The sequence below is a fragment of the Tachyglossus aculeatus genome, chromosome 7 (genome assembly GCF_015852505.1).
Source record: "Tachyglossus aculeatus isolate mTacAcu1 chromosome 7, mTacAcu1.pri, whole genome shotgun sequence".
Taxonomy (NCBI): domain Eukaryota; kingdom Metazoa; phylum Chordata; class Mammalia; order Monotremata; family Tachyglossidae; genus Tachyglossus; species Tachyglossus aculeatus.
The window spans coordinates 8,645,159-8,672,470 of NC_052072.1; the positions used below are offsets into that span (position 1 = coordinate 8,645,159).

Sequence of the window (27,312 nt, forward strand, 5' to 3'; positions counted from 1 at the left end):
AAATCCCAATCTTTTCATTCATCACCGTTTAAATATAGAGGCTCTGGCGATGTTTCTTTGCATCTGGGGGGGGTTATTCACACTGGACACGTCTATTGAATTTTCCAAATTCATAGAAAAAAATTGCATATGGATTAAGAAAGCATTCTTTTAAGATTTGTGTTCTTGTAGAACCACGTGTTATGGAGAAATCGAGTTTTCTCTAGGACTACATTCCTTGCAGTAGGGATTGTGGCTCCTAACTCTGTTGCCTTGTACTCTCCCAGGCATTTAGAGCAGGGTAAGCACTCAATAAATACCATTGATTGATGGATTGATTCAATGGGAATTAATGGCTTAGGGAGGAGATGGTTTGAAGGCTGACATCTTATGAACCAAATTCAGATATTCGTACATTCAGACCTGTCCACTCTCCACCGTTAACAGAAGACTTTACACTCTTGTTCCACGTTGCTCTTTTACTGTGTTAAATATTGTAAAGTTGCAAAGACCCAGAGAAAGCAAAGTCCTGTACTGAACAGGTAGCCTTAAGGCAGAGGCTGAAATGGGTGGCAGTATCACACTGTGACCAACACAACACTCATGAGCACAACTCTTTCTTCTTGCACTAAATCTAATTGGACAACCTGTGGATCATGTTTTACCCAGAGCAGACTACGGGGAGGAAAACTCTCTAATACGTCCATCATATTAGATCCAAACCATGTTTTTGATTTTCTGTTTGTTTTGGAAATGGATTGCATGAAGTGCTTCTTCTGAGCCAGACACTGTACTAAGTGTTGGGGTAACTACAAGCTAATCAGGTTGGACACAGTGCATGTCCCACATGGGGTTTACAGGCTTAATCCCCATTTTACAGCTGAGGTAATGAGGCACAGAGAAGTTAAGTGGCTTGCCCATAGTTGCACAGCAGATAAGTGGCAGAGCCAGGATTATAACCCAGGTTCCCAGGTCTGTGCTGTATCCACTAAGCCACACTGCTTCTAGTCAAGAAAGTACATGCTACAGCAGAGATGAGGTATCTGTATTCATTATTTTTCCTTCTTTTTGTTCTGGGCTACTTTCCTCACTTCCATTCTTCTCCCCAGTATTTCATCATGTCTTGACTTCCCAGTCTTCTCCAGATACTCTCTGTTTTCATTCATTTCTTTAGGCCAACCCAAGCCGTTCCAGTCTTTAAAATTAAAGTTTACATGTCTTTCTCATACATTTCAAGATTCATAGAGAATATCTAGTCCCTCGTTTTCTACTTCTCTATCCTTTCCATTCTCTTTCTCTACAGTAGGGAGTCAGAGGCAGTGTGGTGTAGTGGAAAGAGCAATCAAGCAATGATATTTATTGAGCTCTTAATGTGTGCTGAGCACTGTAGTAGCCATTCAGTCATATTTGTTGAGCGTTTACTGTGTGCAGAGCACTGTACTTAGAGCTTGGGAGATTACAGTACAATAAAGGTGGTAGATATGATTCCTGCCCTTAGGTCCTTAAGGATCTTACAGTCTAGCGAGGCCACAGGCCTGGGTTCTGTTCCCGGATCCTCCATTTGCCTGTTGAGTGACCTTGGGCAAGTCATTTGACCTCTCTGGGCTTTAGCTTCCTTTTTTGTAGAAAGGGATTAAAATACTCATTCTCCCTCTTAAACATCGTGAGCTCCATGTAGGAAAGGGATTGTGTCTGATCGTGCTTAGCTCAGTGCTTGACATGCTTAATCAATGCTTAATCAATATTAACATTCATATTAATATAGTAATTATTATTATTATATCAACCAGGTTGTTTAGTCGTGGGCATGGGGAGGGAAAGGTAGAAGAACGAAAAGGTTGATATTAACCTTGTAGGTAAATCTTTACAGATGTGAAGGGGTTACTTTTAAAGCTGGAGGGTTTTCCCAATAAAGAAGAGGTTGCTTGCAAAGCCAGGGCATCGGGGAGGGATGTTTGTTGTGTTGGAGGATCAGATATAAAACTAAGCTCTGGAAAATAGGGAGCACAATCTCAGGGTCACCACTTTTGACCCTAAGATGAGATCAAGATCAAGATGAGATCCCACTTCTAAGATGAGATCAAGAATACGTTTTTTAAATTAAGGCTGACACGGGTATAGGTAAACCTGAACCAAAGATTTTAACGAATTGGCCATTGAAGAGATGAAATGAAATGCCTGAGCTACAAAAGAAATTGCCTGAGCTATTGACAGTTGTTGGTTCCAAAAATCTTTTTCAAGTGGTGCCCTTCTTGATATTTCATTCTCACTGTATCGTTTACTCATGGAAATCTGTGTTAATTAAAATCTGGCTCCTTACTACTTATCTTGAAGCCAACATTCATAATGAAAGCAATTTAAAAAACAATAATGAATTCTGACCCTATTCTATTGCATAAAATGGAGTCTGAAAATCATTCTTGGGAAAGCAGTGAAGGGAGAAAAGGCGAAGAGATTGAATTCCCTTGTAAAACTGGGCATCAATAGTACCAAGGGACTTTCAAAAATATGATCAACCAGTACGACAGAGTTTCAGTAGGCTCTTCCCCTCATTATTTTTGTTTACACGTATGTGGACATATTTGTAATATGTATTTGAGCACGTAATGTGTGCAGAATACTGAACTAAGTGCTGCTACAGTGTACAATACATATAGGTAATTTGTAATATGAGTACTGTACATCGTATCAGCTCTTAGTACAGGGTTCTGTGCCCAATATGTGCTCAACAAAAGCCAAGGATTGATTAATATATAATGTGACCCTGTGAAACATACCAGATCTGAAGTACTTGCGGCCGAGCGTGTTTCACGATCAGCCCTCAGCCCCATTTTCCTCTTTCTAGGTTTGATCCAGACCGCTTTGTTGATGAATCTGCTGAGAAAAATCTCTCCGTGTTGGGGTTTTCAGGAACTCAGGAGTGTCCTGAGCTGAGGTGAGATGGGGCAGAAGGAGGAAGGGAGAAAGGGCAGGGAATGTGTCTGTTTATTGTTATATTGTACTCTCCCAAGCACTTAGTACGGTGCTGTGCACACAGTAAGTGCTCTAAAAACGATTGAATGAATGAATTACTTTTGCCTCAGTGCCGGCTATGGAAAGTTTCTCTGATAATGATGTGCCCCTTTTCTTGGGTAGGTTTGCGTATGTGGTGGCTACTATTCTCCTTAGTGTGCTGGTGAGGAAACTGAACCTGCATCCCGTGGAAGGACAAGTAGTCGAAACCAAGTACGAGTTGGTGACCTCACCAAAGGAAGAGGCTTGGATCACAGTTTCTAAGAGAAGCTAAAAACGGACGTCGAAGCAGAGTGGAAAGTGCCTTAGCCTTTTGGCAACAAAAAGCATTTCAGTACTTCATTCCGAACTGATTCACAGAACCTGTTAGAAAGGTTCAGTGTCTAGACTTTATTCTTTGCACATTGTTAACCCAGTGTCTTTTTCATACTAACGTTACTATACTAAAGTGGATTTATACTGATACCTTTTGTGACTCATTATTAAGGTAGAATGACCTCAGAACATTTTGTCTCGGGAGCAGCGTTGTACTCTTACGTCATTCTTAAGAAGAGCCCGAGCACAAAAGATCCACCATAAACATATTCAGACAAGGCTCCATCAACACCGAGTGCTGTACAGCATGATGGTATTTGTTAAGCTCTTACTATGTGCCAAGCAATCAATCAATCAATCGTATTTATTGAGCGCTTACTCTGTGCAGAGCACTGTACTAAGCACTTGGGAAGTACAAATTGGCAACACATAGAGACAGTCCCTACCCAGCAGTGGGCTCACAGTGTAAAAGGGGGAGACAGAGAACAGAACCAAACATACCAACAAAATAAAATAAATAGGATAGAAATGTACAAGTAAAATAAATAAATAAATAAATAAATAGAGTAATAAATATGTACAACCATATATACATATATGCAGGTGCTGTGGGGAAGGGAAGGAGGTAAGATGGGGGGATGGAGAGGGGGACGAGGGGGAGAGGAGGGAAGGGGCTCAGTCTGGGAAGGCCTCCTGGAGGAGGTGAGCTCTCAGTAGGGCCTTGAAGGGAGGAAGAGAGCTAGCTTGGTGGAGGGGCAGAGGGAGGGCATTCCAGGCCCGGGGGATGACGTGGGCCGGGGGTCGACGGCGGGACAGGCGAGAACGAGGTACAGTGAGGAGATTAGCGGTGGAGGAGCGGAGGTTGCGGGCTGGGCAGTAGAAGGAGAGAAGGGAGGTGAGGTAGGAGGGGGCGAGGGGATGGACAGCCTTGAAGCCCAGGGTGAGGAGTTTCTGCCTGATGCGCAGATTGATTGGTAGCCACTGGAGATTTTTGAGGAGGGGAGTAATATGCCCAGAGCGTTTCTGGACAAAGATAATCCGGGCAGCAGCATGAAGTATGGATTGAAGTGGAGAGAGACACGAGGATGGGAGATCAGAGAGAAGGCTGGTGCAGTAGTCCAGACGGGATAGGATGAGAGCTTGAATGAGCAGGGTAGCAGTTTGGATGGAGAGGAAAGGGCGGATCTTGGCAATGTTGCGGAGCTGAGACCGGCAGATTTTGGTGACGGCTTGGATGTGAGAGGTGAATGAGAGAGCGGAGTCGAGGATGACACCAAGGTTGCGGGCTTGTGAGACGGGAAGGATGGTAGTGCCGTCAACAGAGATGGGAAAGTCAGGGAGAGGACAAGGTTTGGGAGGGAAGACAAGGAGCTCAGTCTTCGACATGTTGAGCTTTAGGTGGCGGGCGGACATCCAGATGGAGATGTCCTGAAGGCAGGAGGAGATGCGAGCCTGGAGGGAGGGGGAGAGAGCAGGGGCAGAGATGTAGATCTGGGTGTCATCAGTGTAGAGATGATAGTTGAAGCCGTGGGAGCGAATGAGGTCACCAAGGGAGTGAGTGTAGATTGAGAACAGAAGGGGACCAAGCACTGAACCTTGGGGAACCCCCACAGTGAGAGGATGGGAGGGGGAGGAGGAGCCTGCAAAAGAGACTGTTCTAAGCACTGGGGTAGATACTAGGTAATCGGGTTGTCCCACATGGGGTTCACAATCTTAATCTCCAGGATTCACGGAGAATTAAAAGTGAATAGACTTTATTCTTTGCACATTGTTAACCCAGTATCTTTTTCATACTAATGTTACTATACTAAAGTGGATTTATACTGATACCTTTTGTGACTCATTTTTAAGGTAGATTGACCTCAAAAAAACATTTTGTCTCGGGAGCAGCGTTGTACTCTTACGTCATTCTTAAGAAGAGCCCGGGCACAAAAGATCCACCATAAACATATTCAGACAAGGCTCCGTCAACACCGAGTGCTGTAGGGGAAGACAGAAATCGATTAAAATATGCCTCATTTTGCAGTGTCTTTTAAAGTTTCATGGAGAAGCAGCATGGCTCAGTGGAAAGAGCCCGGGCTTTGGAGTCAGAGGTCCTGGGTTCAAATCCCGGCTCTGCCAATTGTCAGCGTGTGACTTTGGGCAAGTCACTTAATTTCTCTGTGCCTCAGTTACCTCATCTGGAAAATGGGGATTAAGACTGTGAGCCCCCCCCAGACAACCTGATCACCTTGTAACCTCCTCAGTGCTTAGAACAGTTCTTTGCACATAGTAAGCGCTTAATAAATGCCATCATTATTATTATTAAAGGAAATTAGCACTTAAGCACTACCTAAGCACTTAGGTTCTCACCCCCTGCTATAAAGCTTAGCTTCATACACTATTGACTCCCTTATCTATCTTTAGGTAATCTTTAGTTAGAGGTTTGTTTTAGTATCTCCCCCAGCTGACTGTATGCTACTTAAGATCAGGGATCATGTCTGCTAATTGTATTCAAGTCCCATAAAGATGTGCGCACAGTAGGAACTCAATAAATGCTGCATGTAGAGCACTAAATTAAGAGCTTGGGGAGGTTCATAGAAGGAATATACATGATCCCCATCATCAAGGAGCTTATGAAAGTCCACCTCTCCAGTTTAATCTTTATTGAGCACATTGTAAGTGCTTAACAAATACCATTTTAAAAAATTAATGATTCTGCCAAGTAGAGTACAATATAGCAGAGTTGGTTAAGCATCAGTAATAATAATAATAATAATAATAACATCATTTATTAAGTGCTTACTGTGTGCAAAGCACTGTTCTAAGCACTGGGGAGGTTACAAGGTGATCAGGTTGTCCCACAGGAGGCTCACAGTCTTAATCCCCATTTCATAGATGAGGTAACTGAGGCACAGAGAAGTCAAGTGACTTGTCCAAAGTCACACAGCTGGCAATTGGCAGAGCCGGAATTTGAACCCATGAACTCTGACTCCAAAGCCCATGCTCTTTCCACTGAGCCACGCTGCTTCTCTACAAATCAGTAAAGCGGAATGAGAACATGGTATGACATATATTGTTAATATGCCATGATTTGATCCTCCTCCATTCATCATCATCATCATCAATCGTATTTATTGAGCGCTTAGTATGTGCAGAGCACTGTACTAAGCGCTTGGGAAGTACAAATTGGCAACATATAGAGACAGTCCCTACCCAACAGTGGGCTCACAGTCTAAAAGGGGCTCACAGTCCAAAAGACTCCATTCAAATAAAGATCCCAGATATCCATAAATGAAAAGCTCGGATTAGAAACAAATCCGGGACGAGGGAAATATGGGATAGTGTTCCTCTCAGGGTGGGTCATTTGAAGACCACTGTACTGCTTCTCAACCCAGTACCAAGTATGATCAATCAATTGTATTTATTGAGTGCTTACTATTCATTCAATCGTACTTATTGAATGCCATAGTAAGCACTTGGGAGAGTAGGGTGCAAACAGAATTAGCAGACATGGTCCCTGCCCATAATGAGTTTACAGTCAAGATGGGGAGACAGACATTAATATGAAATAAGTGAATTATAATGTATAATTCAAAGATCTGTACATTACAGTGCATTAGTCCTGCAAGCTTTTAGCTTTTAATGATTGAGCAGCATGGCATAGTGGATGAACTGGGATGAACTCCCACTGAACTGGGAGCCGGAGGACCCAGGTTCTAATCCCGGCTCTGCCACTTGTCTGCTATGTGACCTTGGGCAAATCACTTCTCGGTGCCTCAGTTCCCTCATCTCTAAAATGGGGATCAAGACTGTGAGCCCCATGTGGGACAAGGACTGTGTCCCACACCGTTTACTTGCATCAACCCTAGCGCTTAGAACAGTGCCTGGCACGTAGTAAGTGCTTAACAAATACCATTAAGAAAAATCAATGATACTGCCAAGTAGAGTAGTAGTAGGGGATGGAAATAATCAATGCTATTTATTGAGCACTTACTATATGCAGAGCACTGTACTAAGTGCTTGGAAGAGTACAATACACCAGAATGGTTTTGGTTACTGCCAAGTAGAGTAGTAGTAGGGGATGGAAACAATCAATGCTATTTATTGAGCACTTACTATATGCAGAGCACTGTACTAAGTGCTCGGAAGAGTACAATACACCAGAATGGTTTGGGTTTGAGTTTTACCAAATTTTATGTTGTTTTAGTCCTTTTCCCTCAACTTCCTAATGAGTGATAGCCTTGGCATTTTCCTCTTTCAGTGAACTGCTGTCGTGTCACACTATAGTGATGTGAAAGCACTTCCAAGGTTGACATTGGATGATGGTTCCGAATTCAGAAGAGAAAAAATAATACTTAAGTTGAAATTGTCAGCTCAGATTTAGGTGGCACCTCTAAATCCCGCACCTCTAGGGTTCTCCTTAGTACATTTTAATGTGTTTCTTAGGAGAATGAAGGGCTTCATATAATTTCAATCCCGAGATTGCTATTTTTGCCTTCTCCATATGTCGGCTGGTGTTTCAGGTCCATCGCATTATCACCTGGTTTGGCTCATTAAAAGTCTCGGCCGGTATTTGCCCTCTGGTTAACTGAAGCTCAGTTATGTCTCCAGACGACGGCGTTCATTCCACAACTTAGACAAACCTTGGCATTTTGAGTGGTTCTTAATTACTTGGGAAATATGCAAATGTTTCTTAATGTATTTTCAAATATTCTCTTTTAGTGACAGACTAAGATGGATGATTTTTCTGGTCGGACCAGAAACGCTAGCTGTGTTTTACATCCGTTCGTAGGAGATTTCTAGTCTGGTTAGCTTGATTAATATTTTATTTCATATAGAAATGTACAAGGCTCAAGTCTTAGAGACCAGGAGTCTCTCTCAAGAGCATCTGAAACACCTTCCTCTCAGAGGTATACTCCCGTGCCGGCAGTTTTCCTGGGTTGAATTTCTCTCTGGCTTATGAGGGTTGAATGCCCTCCCTCTGCCCATCCACCAAGCTCGCTCTCTTCCTCCCTTCAAGGCCCTCCTGAGAGCTCACCTCCTCCAGGAGGCCTTCCCAGACTGAGCCCCTTCCTTCCTCTCCCCCTCGTCCCCCTCTCCATCCCCCCCATCTTACCTCCTTCCCTTCCCCACAGCACCTGTATATATGTATATATGTTTGTACATATTTTTTACTCTATTTATTTATTTATTTTATTTGTACATATCTATTCTATTTATTTTATTTTGTTAGTATGTTTGGTTTTGTTCTCTGTCTCCCCCTTTTAGACTGTGAGCCCACTGTTGGGTAGGGACTGTCTCTATATGTTGCCAATTTGTACTTCCCAAGCGCTTAGTACAGTGCTCTGCACATAGTAAGCGCTCAATAAATATGATTGATGATGATGATGATATAGAGACAGTCCGTACCCAACAGTGGGCTCACAGTTTAGAAGGGGGAGACAGAGAACAAAACCAAACATACTAACAAAATAAAATAAATAGAATAGATATGTACAAGTAAAATAGAGAGAGTAATAAATCTGTACAAACATATATACATATATACAGGTGCTGTGGGGAAGGGAAGGAGGTAAGATGGGGGGTGGAGAGCGGGACGAGGGGGAGAGGAAGGAAGGGGCTCACTGTTCTCACACTGGGCTCACAAGCACTGTTCTAAGCACCGGGGTAGATATAATCAATCAATCATATTTATTGAGCGCTTACTATGTGCAGAGCACTGTACTAAGCGCTTGGGAAGTACAAATTGGCAACATATAGAGACAGTCGCTACCCAACATTGGGCTCACAGTCTATAAGCTAATCATTCATTCATTCAGTCGTATTTATTGAGCGCTTACTGTGTGCAGAGCACTGTACTAAGCGCTTGGGAAGTACAAGTTGGCAACATATAGAGACGGTCCCTACCCAACAACGGGCTCACAGTCTACAGCTCATGTCCCACATGGGGTTCCCAATCTGGGACTTGCACTATTTGGGCCTGGTCAATCTGCATTTTCTCAAACCTTCCCACACCTCAGGTCTTCTCCCAGTCAGGATGGGGCAGCCCAGCCCAGAATGGACATCTGTGACCCACCGCAGTCATAGATGGAGTAGGAATAGAGAAGCAGCGTGGCTCAATGGAAAGAGCACGGGCTTTGGAGTCAGAGGTCATGGGTTCGAATCCCGACCACCACATGTCTGCTAGGTGACCTCGGGCAAGTCACTTAACTTCTCTGAACCTCAGTTACCTCATCTGTAAAACAGGGACTAAGACTGTGAGCCCCACGGGGGACAACCTGATCACCTTGTATCCTCCCCAGTGCTTAGGACAGTGCTTGGCACATAGTAAGCGCTTAACAAATGCCATCATTATTACTATTATTATTAATAGTAGTAGTAGAGGACCGGCCTACGAGTCAGAGGACCTGGGTTCTAATCTGGCTCTGCTGTGTGACCTTGGGCAAGTCACTTCACTTCCCCATGCCTCAGTTTTTTCATCTGTTAAATGGAGATCCAAAACCTGAATTCTCTCCTAATGAGACTGTGAACCCCATGTGGGACAGGAGCTGCTGTTCAAACTCTCTATGTTGCCAACTTATACTTCCCAAGCGCTTAGTAAAGTGCTCTGCACACAGTAAGCGCTCAATAAATACGATTGATTGATAATCCTGTATCTACCCCAGCGCTTAGAACAGTGCTTGACATATAGGGGAAGCAGCATGGCCTAGTGAATAGAGCAGGATCTGGATTCTAATCCCAGCTCTGTCACTTGTGACCTCGGGCAAGTCATTGCACCTCTCTGTGCCTCAGTTACCTCATCTGTAAAATGGGGATGAAGACATCGAGCTCCATGGAGAACAAGGACTATGTCCAAAGTGATTAGCGTGTGTTTTCCCCAGTGCTTAGAACAGTGCCTGGCACATAGTAAGTGCCTAACAAATACCATAAAGATATATGTGTATGTATGTATAGCGTAAGCACTTAAATACCATCATTATTGGGGGCTCCAGGTGGCAGAGCGGGATTAGAACCCACGACGTCTGACACCCAAGCCTGAGTTCGTTCCAGAGGTCACGGGTTCAAATCCCAACTCCACCACTTCAATCAATCAATCGTATTTATTGAGCCCTTACTGTGTGCAGAGCACTGTACTAAGCGCTTGGGAATTACAAGTTGGCAACATAGAGAGACAGTCCCTACCCAACAGTGGGCTTACAGTCACTTGCCAGCTGTGTGACTTTGGGCGAGTCACTTAACCTCTCTGGGCCTCAGTTACCTCATCTGTAAAATGGGGATGAAGCCTGCGAGCCCCCCGTGGGACAACCTGATCACCTTGTAACCTCCCCAGCCAGTGCTTTGCACATAGTAAGCACTTAATAAATGCCATGATTATTATTATTATTATTAATAGTAATGGTATTTACTGAATGCCACTAGGTCCAGTGCACTGTACTAAGCACTTGGGAAAGCATGACAGAAGCATATGATATATACCTTGTCCAGATAAAACTTACCCTCTTCTCGGGGGGGTGTCTCTGAGGCAAGTCTGAGGTATCTCGACATCACCACAGGGCAAGGGCGATGTCACCCATCTTTGCTATGTCTGCCAGTTGGGTAGGGACCGTCTCTGTATGTTGCCGACTTGTGCTTCCCAAGCGCTTAGTACAGTGTTCTGCCCACAGTAAGCGCTCAATAAATACGATTGAATGAATGAATGAATGCCAGTCAGTCCATCAATCGTATTTACCGAGCGCTTACTGTGGGCAGAACACTGTACTAAGCACTTGGGAGGGAACAATACAACAGACACCTTTCCTGGCCACAATGAGCTGACAGTCTTAGGGGACTGGTTATAATTGCCAGGTAATTCATCATCATCATCATCATCAATCGTATTTATTGAGCGCTTACTATGTGCAGAGCACTGTACTAAGCGCTTGGGAAGTACAAATTGGCAACATATGGAGACAGTCCCTACCCAACAGTGGGCTCACAGTCTAAAAGGGGGAGACAGAGAACAAAACCAAACATACTAACAAAATAAAATAAATAGAATAGATATGTATAAATAAATAGAGTAAAAAAAATATGTACAAACATATATACATATATCCAGGTGCTGTGGGGAAGGGAAGGAGGTAAGATGGGGGGGATGGAGAGGGGGACGAGGGGGAGAGGAAGGAAGGGGCTCAGTCTGGGAAGGCCTCCTGGAGGAGGTGAGCTCTCAGCAGGGCCTAGAGACAGAGAACAAAACCAAACATACTAACAAAATAAAATAAATAGAATAGATATGTACAAGTAAAATAAATAAATAAATAGAGTAAAAAATATGTGCAAACATATATACATATACACATTATAAATTATTCTCCAGCTCCTGGTGCACAACAATGTCGACAATGTTCCTGGAAACCGGAGGCAGCAGGAGGGATTTTTGAACGGTTGCCACTCCTCCAAGAAGAGTGGGTGGGAGCTGGAAAGCTGAAAATAAAAGCTATAAAGCGAGTGAGCTCCAGTAAGCAGCGGGTGAAAGCAAAGGAAGCAGAATTCAGTAGGATCAGGGTTTGTTCCTGCTAGCGAGGCCAGGCAGAAGTCATTAATTACCAAAAGCCAGACATCGCTTTAAACCAGAGCAGGGAGGACCAGACAAATGGTTCCGTTCCCAAGCGGGTGCTGATTTTGATAACCAAAACAACAAAAAATACTGCATCTTTCGTGGGCAAAGATATGGTATTGATTTTCATCTGTTGTTCTGGCTGACCCTCTGATATAATTGAAATTAGTATTCCTTTTGTGTATTTCTGGCTGTGTCAGCAACAGTGACAGCAAAACGGATTTAGGAATTGTATGGCTGTTACAGAGTCAGCCGAGTGGCCTTTTTAATTGATGTTCCGGTGGGTACATTAAAATTAGCCGCTTCTGCTCGCTTTCAGATGAATCATTTTCTTTCCTTGAATCAATCAATCGTATTTATTGAGAGCTTACTGTGTGCAGAGCACTGGACTAAGCGCTTGGGAAGTACAAGTTGGCAACATATAGAGACGGTCCCTACCCAACAGTGGGCTCACAGTCTAAAAAGGGGGAGACAGAGAACAAAACCAAAACATACTAACAAAATAAAATAAATAGAATAGATATGTACAAGTAAAATAAATAAATAAATAAATAGAGTAATAAATATGTACAGGCATATATACATATATATATCTATCAGTGGTATTTATTGAGTGCTTATCCATGTGCAGAGCACAGTACTAAGCTTTCGGGAGAGTACAGTACAACAGAATTAGCCGACAAGTTCCCTGCCCGTAACTAGCTAAAATTTAATTTATTCATTCATTCAATTGTATTTGTTAAGTGCTTACTATGTGAAGAGCACTGTACTAAGCGCTTGGGAAAGTACAATACAACAATAAAGAGTGACAATCCCTTCCCACAATGAGCTCACGGTCTAGCAGGGGGGAGACAGACATCAATACAAATAAACAGACAATTCTGGGCCTCAGTTACCTCATCTGTAAAATGGGGATGAAGACTGTGAGCCCCCTGTGGGACAACCTGATCACCTTGATCACCCCCAGCGCTTAGAACGGTGCCTTGCACATAGTAAGCGCTTAATAAATGCCATTATAATAATAATAAATTCAAATAAAATTACATTTATAAATAAATGTTAAATATTTATGAATAAATACATAAAATTTATCATGGCAGTGTCCTTTTAAAGTCCGAAATCTTCTTTTCTGTAAAAAATGAGGTGGTAGATTTGAGTTATAGGTATTTTTATGACATTTTATGAAAGAATACATTTTATTAGTAAATTTCATTTCATTATTAAAGTTAATTTCAACAAGTATAGTTAAACATTCATGTGTGAAAAAGGAAAGGGCACCCTGATAGGCTTGCTGATGGCCTGGGCAGCAACTGAGAAGCAGCATGGCAGCATCAGAGAAGCAGCGTGGCTCAGTGGAAAGAGCCCGGGCTTTGGAGTCAGAGGTCATGGGTTCGAATCCCGGCTCCACCACATGTCTGCTGTGTGACCTTGGGCGAGTCACTTAACTTCTCTGAGCCTCAGTTCCCTCATCTGTAAAATGGGGATTAAGACTGTGAGACCCAACTGGGACAACTTGATCACCTCGTATCCCCCCCAGCACTTAGAACAGTGCTCTGCTCATAGTAAGCGCTTAACAAATGCCATTATTATTATTATTATTATTATTAATTGGCTAGACGGCTCGTGAAAAGTAGCTCCAGCTGGTCCCTCCCCTGACTCGGCCCCTGCCCCTCCCATGGCCATCTTGACTCGTGGAGGAACAGGTCTATGGCTCAAACAATCCCGATGGCCGGCCTCCCTGCCCAGTGGCCATTCTAGACTGTGAGCCCACTGTTGGGTAGGGACCGTCTCTATATGTTGCCAACTTGTACTTCCCAAGCGCTTAGTACAGTGCTCTGCACACACTAAGCACTCAATAAATACAATTGAATGAATGAACGAATTGCAAAGACCTAAAAGCCCCCCAGTCAAAGAGTTTCTTGTCCCCTTCTACCACTAGCCCCTGCCCTATGAAAACCTCTTCCCCTCCCCAACCTTCGCAGGCTGCCCTCCAAAAGTTTTAGTCTCCCCCATAATGTTCTCCATGTCTTCACTCATCCCTGCCACCACAGGGGCCCAAATCCCCGCAGCAGTGAAACACTTCCCACTCTCCACAGCCAAATTTCCTTCCTCGCCCATCCTCATCTCACCTCATCCTACACCACCATTCATTCATTCATTCATTGTCATATTTATTGAGCGCTTACTGTATGCAGAGCACTGTACTAAGTGCTTGGGAAGTACAAGTCGGCAACATATAGAGACGGTCCCTACCGAACAACAGGCTCACTCTTTTCTCTCCCTTTCCTGTGGGTAAGGAGATTTTTGTGAATCCATACTTCATGCTGCTGCCCAGATTGTCTTTGTCCAGAAACGCTCTGGGCATGTTACTCCCCTCCTCAAAAATCTCCAGTGGCTACCAGTCAATCTATGCATCAAGCAAAAACTCCTCACTCTGGGCTTCAAGGCTGTCCATCCATCCCCTCGCCCCCTCCTACCTCACCTCCCTTCTCTCCTTCTGCAGCCCAGCCCGCACCCTCCACTCCTCTGCCACTAATCTCCTCACTGTACCTCGTTCTCACCTGTCCCGCCATCCCCCGGGCCTGGAATGCCCTCCCTCTGCCCATCCGCCAAGCTAGCTCTCTTCCTCCCTTCAAGGCCCTACTGAGAGCTCACCTGCTCCAGGAGGCCTTCCCTGACTGAGCCCCCTCCTTCCTCTCCCCCTCGTCCCCCTCTCCATCCCCCCCATCCTACCTCCTTCCCTTCCCCACAGCACCTGTATATATGTATATATGTTTGTACATATTTACTACTCTATTTTACTTGTACATATCTATTCTATTTATTTTATTTTGTTAGTATGTTTGGTTTTATTCTCTGTCTCCCCCTTTTAGACTGTGAGCCCACTGTTGGGCAGGGACTGTCTCTATGTGATGCCAATTTGTACTTCCCAAGTGCTTAGTACGGTGCTCTGCACACGGTAAGCGCTCAATAAATACGATTGATTGATTGATTGATTGATTGATTGTGGTTCTGCGTGTGGGTGAGTGTTTCTGGCTGTGTGTCTACAAATCTACTTAAGGTGGGGCAATTGTGCCCCTTACACATGTTTAGATACCCCTTCTATAAATATCTGAAGACAAAATACCAAAATAAATTGATCGTAACACAGTCTTTCCTACCTCTAAAACAAAACCTCCTAAAGAGGTTTTTCAGTCCCTCTTTTCTTTTTCTCCCTCAGTTAGTTACATTTATTGAGTGCTTAAGTAAGGGCTGGGGAAGAGTACGATATAACAAGAATTGGTAGACATGTTCCCTGCCCACAATGAGCTTACAATGTAGAGGGGGAGACACATCAATTTAGAAACACTAGCTGTGTTTTACTACACATGCTTAGGAAGTTTCTAGACTGGTTAACTTGGTGGATACTTTATTTCATATGGAAATGTACAAGGCTGAAGTCTTAGAGACGAGGAGTCTCTCAAAAATATCTTTAAGACCTTCCTCTTAGAGGTATAGTCCAGTGGCGGCAGTTTTCCTAGGTTGAATTTCTCTCTGGTTTATAAGGTTTGATTGTACCGCAGAGTTGGTAGGTGCATTCCCTTCTCACAATAAGCTTACAGTCTAGAGGGGGAGCAGCCAATAAATAAATAAATAAATAGATAGATAGATAGATAAATAAATAAATGTTCCATAATAAATAAATGGACAAATAAATAAATAAATAAATAAATAGATAAATAAATAAATAAATGTTCCATAATAAATAAATGGAAAAATACATGAGTGCTGAGATGACATGACCAGAAAGGTAGAGGGATTAATCAGAGAATGTCTTTTTAGGGGAGGTGACTTTTTAGGATGGCTTTGAAAGGAGAAAGGGATGTACTTTGCCAAAGTTGAATAGGGAGTGCATTCCCGATTTGGGGGAGGGAAAGATAAGGAGTGGATGATGATGATGATGGTATTTGTTAAGTGCTTACTATGTGCTGAGTACTGTCCTAAGCGCTGGGATGATGATGATGATGGTATTTGTTAAGCACTTACTGTGTACCAAGCACTGTTCTAAGTGCTAGGGTAGATACAAGGTAATCAGGTTGTCCCACGTGGAGCCCAGGGAAGTGAAGTGACTTGCCCAAGGTCACACAGCAGACACGTGGTGGAGCCGGGATTAGAACCCATGTCCTCTGACTCTCAAACCCATACTCTTTCCACTAAGCCATGCTACTTCCCATGGGAGCGCAATAGTCGAGAGTTCATTCATTCATTCATTCAATCATATTTATTGAGCGCTTACTGTGTGCAGAGCACTGTACTAAGCACTTGGGAAGTACAAGTTGGCAACATATAGAGATGGTCCCTACCCAACAGTGGGCTCACAGTCTAGAAAGGGGAGACAGAGAACAAAACAAAACATATTAACAAAATAAAATCAATAGAATAAATATGCACAAATAAAATAGAGTAATAAATTTGTACAAACATATATACATATATACAGGTGCTGTGGGGAGGGGAAGGAGATAAGTCGAGGGGGAGGGGGAGGGGCAGTTACCAGATTTGCTTGGGAGGAGTGAAGAACACAATCTGGAAGGATGCAGAATAAGAGAGCAGAAAGGTAAAAAGGATCCAACCATTCGAGAGTCTCAGAGCCGACGGGAAGTTTTATTTTGTATGAGAAGTGATGGGAGCCATCGGGGATTTTGGAGTGGGCTAATGATGTGTTCCAACACTTTCTATTTCTTTCCCTTTCATAATAGTTGTTTGTTCCTTTTTCAATCTATGGTGTTTCTAAAATAGTTCTCTAAGGCGCCACGAGACCTAAACAACGATATTTATGGGCAATGCTGCATTAAGGCAGTATTTCAGAACTCAATGACATTAAAGGATAACGACCTCAAAGTGACTTCTAAAACTTTGAGGAGTGATCCTCATTTCTGTTTAGAAAACCTGCTAAATGACATACTAACATGGGAAAAGTAAACTTATACCATGTGAGCCTACTCCATGTGAGCATTGAACTTTTCTCGGGAATTTTGGTGGGGTCTAGGAAAAGTTTCCAGGTCTATCAGTTCCCCTATAACTGGAGGGTGCGTTCTTGCCAATGCCCCCTTAAAGGAAACTCATGGCACAGCCATTTCAACTGCTACTGCATCACCGTATACAGTCAGATGTGCACTGTCTGAAGAATATTCCCATATTCTGCCTGGTTTTCTGTCCATGATGGGCATTCAATCAATCAGTCATATTTATTGAGCACTTATGATGTGCAAAGCACTGCACTAAGGGCTTGGGAGAGTAAAAAAAAATAATAATAATAATGTATTGTGGTATTTGGAAAGTCTTTCTATGTTCCAGGCACTCTGTGAGCCCGTTGTTGGGTAGAGACCATCTCTATATGTTGTGACTCGTACTTCCCAAGCGCTTAGTACAGAGCTCTGCACACAGTAAGTGCTCATTAAGTACGATTGAATTGAATGAATGAATGAATGAATGAATGGGGTAGATACAAGGTAATTGGGTTGGACGCAGTCCCTGTCCCACATAGGGCATACTCTTAATCCCCCTTTTACAGATGAGGTAACTGAGGCATAGAAAAGTTAAGTCACTTGCCTCAGGTCATATAGCAGACATGTGGCGGAGCCAGGATTAGAACCCAGGTCCTTCTGACTGCCAGCCTGTGCTCTAGCCACTAAGCCATGCTGATTCCCAGCATACAACAGAGTACAATGCTACAGAATTAGTGAAATTATGTGCTGAAAGGACTGACTGAATAGAAAAAAGAAAATCACAGAACAGGAAGAGAGTTCTTTTTGCCTAGAATAAATTCTACTTGCCCAGTTATCCGAAGTCCAGAGTCTTTGCTGGACTTGGACACTGGTGAAGGTAAATGAATTATTTAAGTGGGCATTACTGAAGATATGGGGCAAAAGCATGCAAGGAACTTAGGACATAAAAGCCACATTATCAGACCGTTGGTCCATCCAGACCAGTTTAATGACTCCGACCTTAAAACCGAAAGATGCTTGGGTGAAGATTATCACGGCTGCCATCCTTCTTGAGAAAGATACATATTTTAGTACTCTAACCACCTAGTGACCAACCCATCATGGATTTATTCATAGGTCTATCCAAAGCCTTCTTGCACCTTAGAATCGGAGATTCATCGTTCTAGAAAGAAGTTCAAGAGATCATGGGGTACAGTCTCCAGAAAGATTACTGATTAAACCATCCAGGGCATCTCTCTGGAGATGCTGACTCCTTGTCTCCTCATGGAAGCCTGTCCCAGGATTTTGTTACTTGAAGAGCCAAGAAGTCAATCAATCGTATTTATTGAGTGCTTACTGTGTGCAGAGCACTGTACTAAGCGCTTGGGAAGTACAAGTTGGCAACATATAGAGACGGTCCCTACCCAACAGTGGGCTCACAGTCTAAAAGGTGGGCTCATTTCTAATGTCACCAAAACCTCTCCTGCTTTATTTTGAGCTTGTTATCCTTGAATACATGGCCTGTCATTTTATGAGCAGGAAAGGCAATCGAGCAAGATTTGTGCTTCATAAATAATAATAATAATAATAATCGGATTTGTTAAGCACTTACTATGTGCAAAGCACTGTTCTAAAGCCTTGTCGGTTGCCTGCTAGTATGTTCTGCTCTTCCAGATGCTTGAAAATTGTTTTGAACATTTGTGCTAGCATCCTCACAAATACTGATAAATCAGCCAGTCTGTAATTACCAGGGTGCTTAGTACAGTAAACACTCAATAAATACCATTGATGGATTGTCTGACTGATTACAGAGGCATATTTTGCCCTCTTTAAGTTGGCATAGCATTTGCTCTGTTAATAATAATAATAATAATGGCATTTATTAAGCACTTACTATGTGCAAAGCACTGTTCTAAGCACTGGGGAGGTTACAGGGTGATCAGGTTGTCCCACGGGGGGCTCACAGTCTTAATCCCCATTTTACAGATGAGGTAACTGAGGCACAGGGAAGTTAAGTGACTTGCCCAAAGTCACACAGCTGACAATTGGCAGAGCCGAGATTTGAACCCTGATCCCTGACTCCAAAGCCCGGGCTCTTTCCACTGAACCACGCTGCTTCCGTCTCATCCTTTGAGGTTTTAGAAATAGCGGCTCTAACTACTTCTTTCCCTATTCTACTTTGACGTTTCAGCTTTCCACTGGAAATGGAGTTTGCCCTGATCAGATGTTCACATTTTCTCTTCTTCATAAAGTCAGAGAAAAAATGTAAAAGCTCCTGCCTTTTCCGATTCCCCGGACTAATCTCCAATTAAGACTTTGCCAAAAATCCTCACCAACTCTTTCAGGCTATTTCTTCCAAAGCCTCCAGTGTGGCCCCACCTTCTCTTTCCCCAATTTGTGATAAATCAAAAATGACTTCATTAACACGACGGAGGCCATTAGAAATGAGTTACCTCACGAGACCCTTCTTCCTCCTCACTCTCATCTCCTCCCATCCACATTCTCCTCCTCAGTTGTCTCCCAAAAGGAGATCAGCCTAATTTGGAAAGTTAGGCTTTCTTTCTGTGTCTTGGACCCCAATCATCATCAATCGTATTTATTGAGCGCTTACTATGTGCAGAGCACTGTACTAAGCGCTTAATCCCCCTCACTTGTTTCAAAAGGTTGCCCCTAACTTCCTCATCTCTCTTAAGTGCTCTTTAACCTCCCGTACCCAGTTCATTCATTCATTCAGTTGTATTTATTGAGCACTTACCATGTGCAGGGCACTGTACTAAGCATTTGGGAAGTACAAGTTTGCAACCTATAGAGATGGTCCCTACCCAACAACAGGCTTACAGTCTAGAAGGGTAGACTAAGCTGTAGTGGTGTGGTAGTAATAATAATAATAATGATGACGTTTGTTAAACGTTTACTATAATAATAATAATAATGATGGTATTTGTTAAGCGCTTACTATGTGCCAAGCACTGTTCTAAGTGCTGGGGAGATACAAGATAATCAGGTTGTCCCACATGGGGCTGAAAGTCTTCATCCCCTTTTTACAGATGAGGGAACTGAGGCCCAGAGAACTGAAATGACTTGCCCAAGGTCACACAGCAGATAAGCGGCGGAGTCGGGATTAGAACCCACGACCTCTGACTCCCAAGCCCAGGCTCTTGCCACTGAGCCACACTGTAGTAGCAGTAGTAGTAATAATAGCAGCGTGGTTTAGTGGCAAGGGCACGGGCTTGGGAGTCTGAGGACATGGGTTCTAATCTCGGCTCCACCACTTGTCTGCTATGTGACTTGGGCAAGCCACTTAACTTCTCTGTGCCTCAGTTACCTCATCTGTAAAATGGGGATTAGGACTGTGGGGCCCATGTGGGACAACCTCATTACCTTGTATCTACTCCAGCACTTAGAACAGTGCTTGGCATATTGTAAGAGCTTAACCAATATCACAATTATTATTGTTATCATTATTATTATTAATAATAGTAGTAGTAGTAAAACCTTGCTGATTTCCTACTATATCACAGCCCACAGACTTTCCTCCTCTATTGCTAACCCACTTACTGTACCTCAATCTCATCTATCCTTTCACCAATCCCTTGCCCACGTTCTCCCTCTGACCTGGAGTTCCTTACCCCTTCATCTAAAAGAAGCGTGGCTCAGTGGAAAGAGCACGGGCTTTGGAGTCAGAGGTCATGGGTTCGAATGCCGGCTCTGCCACTTAGCTGTGTGACTTTGGGCAAGTCACTTAACTTCTCTGGGCCTCAGTTACCTCATCTGTAAAATGGGGATTAAGACTGTGAGCCCCACGTGGGACAACCTGATCACCTTGTAACCTCCCCATCACTTAGAACAGTGCTTTGCACATAGTAAGCACTTAATAAATGCCATCGTTATTATTATTATTATTATTATTATTATCTAGACTGTTAGCTCATTGTGGGCAGGGAGTGTCACTGTTCATTGTTGTATTGTACTTTCCCAAGTGCTTAGTATAGTGTTCTGCACCCGGTAAATGCTCAATAAATACGATAGAATGAATATATAACAGACCATCACTCTGCCCACTTTCAAAGGCTTACTAAAATCACATCTCCAAATGGCCTTCCCTGAGGAAGCCCTCATTTCTCCTACTCCCTCTCACTCCTTGTCACCTATGCATTTGGATTCATATTCTTTAAGCACTTGATATTCACCCCACTTGTCAGCCCTTCAGCACTTATTTATTTTATTTTAATTAATTTAATTTATTTTAATGTCTGTCTCCCCTCCTAGGCTGTAAGCTGCCCCTGGACAAGGATTTTGTCTACCAAATATGTTGTGTTGCCCTATAAACATTCAATAAATACCATCGATTGGTTTATAGTAGTAGCAGTAATGAATGACAATTAAGTGAAATGCACTATGCTAAACTCTTGCAAAAGTAGAACCTGCCCTGCTAAACACTTAGTACAGTGCTCAATAAATATGATTGAATGAATGAGTGATTCCTAAGCTTTTCCAGGTTGGGAAGGACCCCGTGGTCAACAGAGCATCAGTCCTCTCCCCTCAGGGTCCACCCTGGTTTTAACAGAATAATAATAATAATAACTGTGGTATTTGTTAAGTGCTTACTATGTTCCAGGCACTGTACTAAGCCCTGGGATAGCTACAAGCAAATCAGGTTTGACACGGTCCTTGTCCCGCATGGGGCTCACTGTCTCGATCCCCATTTTACAGATAACTGAAGCACAGAGAAGCGAAGTGACTTGCCCAAGGCCACGTAGTAGACAAGTGGCAGAGCCAAGATTAGAACTCATGACCTCCTGATTCCCAGGCCTGCGCTCTAACCACTATCCCAGAAGAGGCTGGGCCTAACTTTTGCTCCGGTGTTTCCTCAGCTTGAGATTTCCTATTACAGCCAGATTTTTCATTTGTGCATGACGCTATTAGGACCACCACATCTTCCGTAAATTGCTTAGGGGACTAGCTGTTCACAGGGGAGTCACAAAAACTAGAAAAATTGTCCTCTATATTATGCAACCATGGAGAAAGATGCAAATGTGTTTGGAATGCTAAAATTTGCATGGCTTTAAAAATACATATCTTCAAGCAAGGTTGCCATGGCAACCTATTTTATGAGTGTGAAAAGCAAATTTTATGTATTTCTTTTGGTGGGCATTTTCCTTTATCCCGGCCCCGAATCTGGGCACAAGAAATTCTTTGTGGGATCTATCAGTATGGGCAGGGAGATTTAGTAATCACGGGGGCTTCACTGAAGTAATCAGTGATTCTCTGCATCTTCTTCCATCATCATCATCACCATCACCATCATCAGTGGTATTTATTGAGCACTTCCTATATGCAGAGCACTGTACTAAACACTTGGAAAGTACAGTACAACAGAGTTGGCCAACCCATTCCCTGCCTACGACAAGCTTATAGTCTACGGTTTTCCACGACAGGTCTGTAAGCTCGTCGTGGGCGAGGAAAGTGTCTATCAACTCTGTTAAATTGTACCCTCCCAAGTGCTTAGTACAGTGCTCTGCACAGAGTAAGCACTCACTAAACATGTTTGATCGAAATATAATTGATTGGAAAAAAAAACAGTGATCAAGTGCCAATATGTTGCCAACTTGTACTTCCCAAGCTCTTAGTACAGTGCTCTGCACACAGTAAGCGCTCGTCCCCCTCCCCATCCCCCCATCCTACCTCCTTCCCTTCCCCACAGCACCCGTATATATGTATATATGTTTGTACATATTTATTACTCTATTTATTTATTTATTTATTTTACTTGTACGTATCTATTCTATTTATTTTATTTTGTTAGTATGTTTGGTTTTATTGTCTGTCTCCCCCTTTTAGACTGTGAGCCCACTGTTGGGTAGGGACTGTCTCTATATGTTGCCAACTTGTACTTCCCAAGCGCTTAGTACAGTGCTCTGCACACAGTAAGCGCTCAATAAATACGATTGATTGATTGATTGATAATAAATAAGATTGAATGAATGAATGAATGAATGAACCCAGCCTGGGAAGTGCAGGTCAGCACGGGGAGATTTGCAAGACCTTAACAACGCTCTGCGCACAGTCTGTGCGGTAAAGATCATTAGTTGGTTGACTGACCGACCTCTAGGTGTACTTCCCAAGCGCTTAGTGCAGTGCTCTGCACACAGTAAGCGCTCGATAAATACGATTGATTGATTGATAGGAGGGGAGGGCAGCTGTAGCAATTCAAGTTCCTGCTAGGGCAGGCTTAAAGCTCAAGGCTAACTGGAATCCGCCCCATCTTTTGGAGAATGCTTTTCAAATGGGACGACTTTCTTGAACAGGTGCTCTGGGGAGGTCACAACAAAAAAGAAGAAATGAAAGTAGCACGAAGCATCATAGGTAGCTAATGTAGTGAGAGACCATCTTTATTTGCACCCACTGTGGAAGGAATATCAGTCTTGCATTGGTCCTACTAGCTAGATCCACATGCGCTGATAAAAATCCCACAGTCAACAGCATCATTTTGGAATATACTAAATATATATTTCCACTGAAGTTCTTCTTCTGGAGATGAAGACTCTGGTAATAGTGCTACTGCCGTTAATGCCAAATGATAACAACAACAATGGTATTTGTTAAGCACTTACTATGTGTCAAGCACCATACTAAGCATTGGGGTGGATACAAGCAAATCAGGTTGGACATAGTCCCTGTCCCACGTGGGGCTCACGGTCTCAATCCCCGTTTTCCAGATGAGGCAACTGAGGCAAAGATAAGTGAAGTGACTTACCCAAGGCCACACAGCAGACATCATCATCATCATCATCATCATCAATCGTATTTATTGAGCGCTTACTGTGTGCAGAGCACTGTACTAAGCGCCTGGGAAGCACAAGTTGGCAACATATAGAGACAGTCCCTACCCAACAGTGGGCTCACAATCTATAAGGGGGAGACAGAGAACAAAACCAAACATACTAACAAAATAAAATAGAATAGATATGTACAAGTAGAATAAATAAATAAATAGAGTAATAAATATGTACAAACATATATACATATATACAGGTGCTGTGGGGAAGGGAAGGAGGTAAGATGGGGGGATGGAGAGGGGGGCGAGGGGGAGAGGAAGGAAGGGGCTCAGTCTGGGAAGGCCTCCTGGAGGAGGTGAGCTCTCAGTAGACATGTGGCAGAGCCAAGATTAGAACCCATGACCTTCTGATTCCCAGGCCTGGGCTCTTTCCACTATGCCAGGCTGCAACTCTTCTAGCCAAAGTACTTGAAAATGGAAAATAAACATCAGAACCTAGCAGGATTAAGTCTCTAGGTAGATGGCATATAGTCAATAATGAAACAGCCCTTTTGGGGGCATCTACTTTATGCAAAGCACGGTACTCGTATTCCTGCCTTCAAGGAGCTTACAATTTAATGGTGAAGCCAAGACATAAATCGTTATATATACAATAGTTAAAAGAACGTGAGCATAATGAAAAAAAGAAAAAGCACAAGTGGACAAATCAAAACTAATAATAATAATGATGATGGTATTTGTTAAGTGCTTACTATGTGCCAAGCACTGTTCTAAGCGCTGGGGTAGATACAAGGTCATTCATTCATTCATTCAATCGTATTTATTGAGCGCTTACTGTGTGCAGAGCACTGTACTAAGCACTTGGGAAGTACAAGTTGGCAACATATAGAGATGGTCCCTACCCAACAGCGGGCTCAAAGTCTAATAGGGTGAGACAGACAACAAAACAGAACATATTAACAAAATAAAATAAATAGAATAAATATGTACAAACAAAATAGAGTAATAAATACGTACAAACATATATACATATATACAGGTGCTGTGGGGAGGGGAAGGAGGTAAGGTGGGGAGGATGTGGAGGGGAAGGAGGGGGAGAGGAAGGAGGAGGCTCAGTCTGGGAAGGCCTCCTGGTGGAGGTGAGCTCTCAGTAGGGCTTTGAAAGGAGGAAGGTAATCAGGTTGTCCCATGTGGGGTTCACAGTCTTAATCCCCATTTTCCAGATGAGGTAACTGAGGCACAGAGAAGTGAAGTGACTTGCCCAGAGTCACACAGCTAAGTGACAGAGCCGGGATTAGAACCCACAACCTCTGACTCCCAAGCCCAGGCTCTTTACACATAGTAAATTAGTTATTCCCCAGACCAGTCAATATTGCCATTTGTGACCCGATCTCGTCTATCTCACTGCCAACCCCTTTCCCACATTCTCCCCCGGGCCTGGAACTCCCGACCCCTCCATAAATGCCAAGCCATGACTCTTTCCACCTTCACAGCATGAGCCCACTGTTGGGTAGGGACTGTCTCTATATGTTGCCAACTTGTACTTCCCAAGCGCTTAGTACAGTCCTCTGCACACAGGAAGCACTCAATAAATATGATTGATTGATCTCCTCCAAGAGACCTTTCCCATTTAAACCATCTTGTCCCCGCCACCCTCTCCCACCTGCGTCATCTACGCATTTGAGAAGCAGCATGGCTCATTCATTCATTCAATCGTATTTATTGAGCGCTTACTGTGTGCAGAGCACTGTACTAAGTGCTTGGGAAGTACAAGTTGGCAGTGTATAGAGACGGTCCCTACCCAACAGTGGGCTCAGTGAGAATCAACGTGGCTCAGTGGAAGAGCTCGGGCTTGGGAGTCAGAGGTCATGGGTTCGAATCCCAGCTCCACCACATGTCTGCTGTGTGACCTTGAGCAAGTCACTTAACTTCTCTGAGCCTCAGTGACCTCATCTGTAAAATGGGGATGAAGACTGTGAGCCCCACGTGGGACAACCTGATCACCTTGTATACCCCCAGTGCTTAGAACAGTGCTTTGCACATAGTAAGCGCTTAACAAATGCCATCATAATTATTATTTGGATCTGTGACCTTTGGGCATCTCATATTCACCCCACCCTCGGCTCCATAGTATTTATGTTCATATTTTTAAATCATACAGTATAAATTATTTATCTTAATATCTGTCTCCCCCTCTAGATTGTAGACTCAATGGGAGCAGGAAACACATCTTCCCACTCTATTGTACTGTTCTCTCCCAAATGCTTAGTACACTGCCCCTTGTCCCCCTCTCCATCCCCCATCTTACCTCCTTCCCTTCCCCACAGAACTTGTATATATGTATATATGTTTGTACATATTTATTACTCTATTTATTTATTTATTTATTTATTTTACCTGTACATATCTATTCTATTTACTTTATTTTGTTAGTATGTTTGGTTTTGTTCTCTGACTCCCCCTTTTAGACTGTGAGCCCACTGTTGGGTAGGGACTGTCTCTATATGTTGCCAACTTGTACTTCCCAAGCGCTTAGTACAGTGCTCTGCACACAGTAAGCGCTCAATAAATATGATTGATTGATTTATTGATTGCTCTGCACCTAGTGAGCTCTCAATAAGCTCTCGATTGATTTTTGTACCCGAACAATTACTTTTGGAAGGTTCCCGCAAATGATTTAAGGGGGTGGGGAGGCAATAAATCAAAAGCCTAATCCTCTGTTTGGTTAAATACTCCCCCAAGAATTCCTTTATTTGAGAGAAAAAAATAAGTAGTTTTGGTTTCTGTGCACCTCCATCTCTCAGAGGTTATGGATCTTTCCAGCAATACCTTAATATCTCAAACAGTTACAATACATCTCTCTTTATAGCCGTCCCCTCTTTTATGCCCTTTCTAAAGGCCCTGCCACCATTCCAGCTTGGGGGACCAGAAATTTGGTCACCTTTAATAGGAAGAACTTCTGCAACTCGCTATCTCATTAGCAAGGCAGCAGGATCCAAAATGAAGGAGCCGGTAGTGTTGAAAGTCCCGGCTGTTACCTGAAAGACACAGGCCTGCTGTCACCTGGAGGGGATTGAGGACCAAAAAAAATGATGTCCAGCCCTCGGGCTCAAAGACACTGAAAACACAATTATGCAAACTCTCACTTTAAACCCAATTTTTTTGGGAAAAAAATTCCTCCTTGCCTGGTATTGTAATCAAAATAGCTCAAAGCCTTCATTTTGAGAGGAAAGTTGGAATTTTACCATGCAGTCTCATCCTAAAAAAAAAACAGAAAATATGTCACTGATATGATTCATACAGTTACTCATGTGGGCAGACATTTAGATAATAGAAAAAAGTAGTTAATAGGAATCAGTGAGGAAAAACTGCTGATTCCTGTGGAGGAGGAGGGAAGGAGTCTTACCGACGGCATTTCAAGTGCTGTTAAATCTACTGCGCACCCTGCCATTTTAAAAGATCAAGAATATTTTTCTATTGTATTATTTTCTTTGTAGAGAGTTACTGAAAATTTGTTTGGTAATTAAGGAAAGAATGATGAATCAGTTACCTGCTCCTGGCCTCCCTTTCCTGGATTTTTGTGATCAAAAAGACCTTTATTTCTGTTACGCTTGTTCCTTACAAGTGATTTCTTGTTACCATGACTCTTGATTGATCAATAGTAACACCGATTAAACGCCTAT

The 27,312-nt window shown here is 43.1% G+C and overlaps 1 protein-coding gene across 2 annotated transcripts in view; it reads left to right on the plus strand.

Moving 5' to 3' along the window:
* Positions 1-3,454, plus strand: part of LOC119930875 (cytochrome P450 20A1) — a 56,956-nt gene extending 53,502 nt beyond the window's left edge. For both annotated transcript variants that reach the window (XM_038749598.1, XM_038749599.1), the window contains 2 exons: positions 2,825-2,914; positions 3,115-3,454. In XM_038749598.1, the coding sequence (XP_038605526.1) occupies positions 2,825-2,914; positions 3,115-3,265 (241 nt within the window). In that variant the 3' untranslated portion in view covers positions 3,266-3,454. The remainder of the gene's footprint in view (positions 1-2,824; positions 2,915-3,114) is intronic.
* The last annotated feature ends 23,858 nt before the right edge of the window (positions 3,455-27,312 follow it).